At 37.3% G+C, this 2307-nt stretch overlaps 1 protein-coding gene across 2 annotated transcripts; it reads left to right on the plus strand.

Annotated features, from left to right (window-relative positions):
* Window positions 1-27: 27 nt before the first annotated feature.
* Window positions 28-2307, plus strand: LOC111335246 (cystatin-B). Of its 2 annotated transcripts, none has more exons than XM_022941122.2 (3): window positions 28-169; window positions 1718-1819; window positions 1905-2307. In XM_022941122.2, the coding sequence occupies exons 1-3, from the start codon at window positions 104-106 to the stop codon at window positions 2031-2033; spliced, it is 297 nt and encodes a 98-aa protein (XP_022796857.1). In that variant the 5' UTR covers window positions 28-103; the 3' UTR covers window positions 2034-2307. The 2 variants fall into 2 exon arrangements, with proteins under 2 accessions (XP_022796857.1, XP_088587423.1); XM_088731297.1 differs by lacking the exon at window positions 28-169 and adding an exon at window positions 805-1023.

Consider the following 2307-nt stretch of genomic DNA (forward strand, 5'->3'; position numbering starts at 1 on the left):
CTGAGTGTCACCTGACGGGAGTCAATTTAATTTTCTGTTTCGGCAGAACTCTTTCCTGTTTTAAAGATCTTATGTGGTTTCTCGAGATTGCTCTGGGCACAAAATGGCTTGTGGTGCAGCTGGTCAGGAAATGAAGGCTACTGAAGAAGTGCAAAAGATTGTCGACGAGGTTTGTTTAGAATTCGCAACTATTAGCAAGTGCGTGACATATCTTCATTAAATCATACATCGCAATTAAGCAATAGCTCGTTTCCTCTCGCCATTAGTACTTTGGCTTGAATTTGTCTCGCCAAAATACAAAGCAAGGCTCGACAATATCCGCTTGATATACAGATTTACCACCGAAATATCATTGCCCAAAAGTTAGAATTTGGAAAAATATTCGAAGTTTGGCTGAAATTAACAAAGTTATGCTGCAGTTAAAAATTAATCTGGACTTTGGATTTTAAATCCCGAATCCAACGAGTTTGGGAGCTGTGATGGGCCTGTCAACTATGTTCACCATCAAAGCAACTTAACCTATCCATTGTTCCAAAATTCTCTGCGCCCTTTCCCTAGGCCTCTTCATCAAAAAAATTTCGGTCCACAATTTCCTGCAGACCTTCTTCTTTTGTAGGCGCATGTTGGGACACGTTTTGAAGCCTGATCATAGTGCACCTCAGTGGGAGGACAAAGTCCTGGGCTTTATCTAAAACAAGTAACCCTCTATGCAGAAAAGTCTCGGGTTTGTTCCAGAATTTCAACAAAAATTGCACACCAATCCAAAAAGACTGCTTGCATTTTTTGCTTAGAAGCAAAATATAGATGCATCAGGAAGGAAAAAGCTACAAACTCCAACCAAAGATTTTCCTTGCAAAAACCAATCCAAAAGATGGCCAAAACAGCATAACCAGAAATTCCAATACCCCCATCCTCACACAATGTTGGGTTGGATCTCGTCATGGATCATGTTATATTAAAGGTTGCAAAGGAGATCATCACTCGTATTGCTTTCTCTGCTTCAGTGCATTCCTCCAGATGCAGGTCTAATGCAACAATTTTTTTTTTCAACGTATGAATTCATAGATTTGTCATTTTAAATCAGGTACACCGAGAAGTAATTGTTGATAGTCTTCCAAAGGTCAAGATGGCTCCCAAACTTGTTTCTCAGAAAGTTGGTTATTTGAAAAATGCAGAGAACATTTGGGCAAGGTTGAATTTATGAGTGAATCTCTGAGTGAATAAGTCAATTGATGTTGACCATTCCTTAAATTTGGAGCTTGTTTGAAGCCATATGCAAGGTTTTTCTCAGAGGAGCACTTTTGAATGATCCAATAGGCCATTTTACAGTTGTGTACTTAGTTGCCAAGCCTTTGATTCAGAGTGAGGCTAAAGATGACCTTGTTGTGATAGAGACCTGTATCCAGTTACCATGATAACAAAGTGATTTACATTTGAAAGGCAGCAAGGTTTGTATCATAACAAGGTCATCCCTCGCCTCACTCCCGTTCAAAGGCTTGGCAACCAAGCACACAACTGTAAAATGGACTATTCAGTCAGATTTATTTTCATTCAAATTCTAATATAAAACCTTGAAATTTTGAGCCAATTTGTCCTAACTAACCTTTGTACACAAACTGCATACTTGACTGAAGGTGCTGGTATAGAGATATGGAAGATGTGTTACCAATAAAAATAATGAATACATTTTAAAAATCTCTGGTACTTTTTTTTTTAGGTGAAGAGCCAAGCCGAAGCAAAAGCTGGTACAACATTCAATGAATTTAAAGCCATTTCTTACAGAGTTCAAGTTGTAGCTGGTCAAAATTACTTTGTGAAGGTTTGTATTTGGTAATTGTAGAGGTCCCATGCAATGTAAAGGTTTTCTAGGCTTATCTAAGGATAATCTCCCCTTGGTTTTTCAGGTGAAAGTGGGTGACTCTTCTTATATTCATTTGCGCATTTATCAAACTTTACCGCACGATGGATCAAGACTTGAGTTAACAGCCATCAAGACTGGATTGTCAGAGGGAGACAGCTTGGATTACTTTTAAATTTACTTCACAATGTAGCTTTATTGACCAATTAAAGTAACAGTAATTTAGCTAGGCACCAAAGCATGTCAGAGTATAATTATAATTTTTTCTTAATTTGATGTACCTTTTTATAGTTGATTGCACTGTATGCTTAACAGGTCACAGGACCTCATAAAATAAATTTGACATACTTTTACTTCTTAATGAAGATGGAATACCACAAACATTTACAAATAAAGGACTACATTAACTCTCTTCCTTAAGTTATCCAATAAAATTATCCAAATGAGAA

This window comes from Stylophora pistillata, chromosome 8 (assembly GCF_964205215.1).
Source record: "Stylophora pistillata chromosome 8, jaStyPist1.2, whole genome shotgun sequence".
Lineage (NCBI taxonomy): Eukaryota > Metazoa > Cnidaria > Anthozoa > Scleractinia > Pocilloporidae > Stylophora > Stylophora pistillata.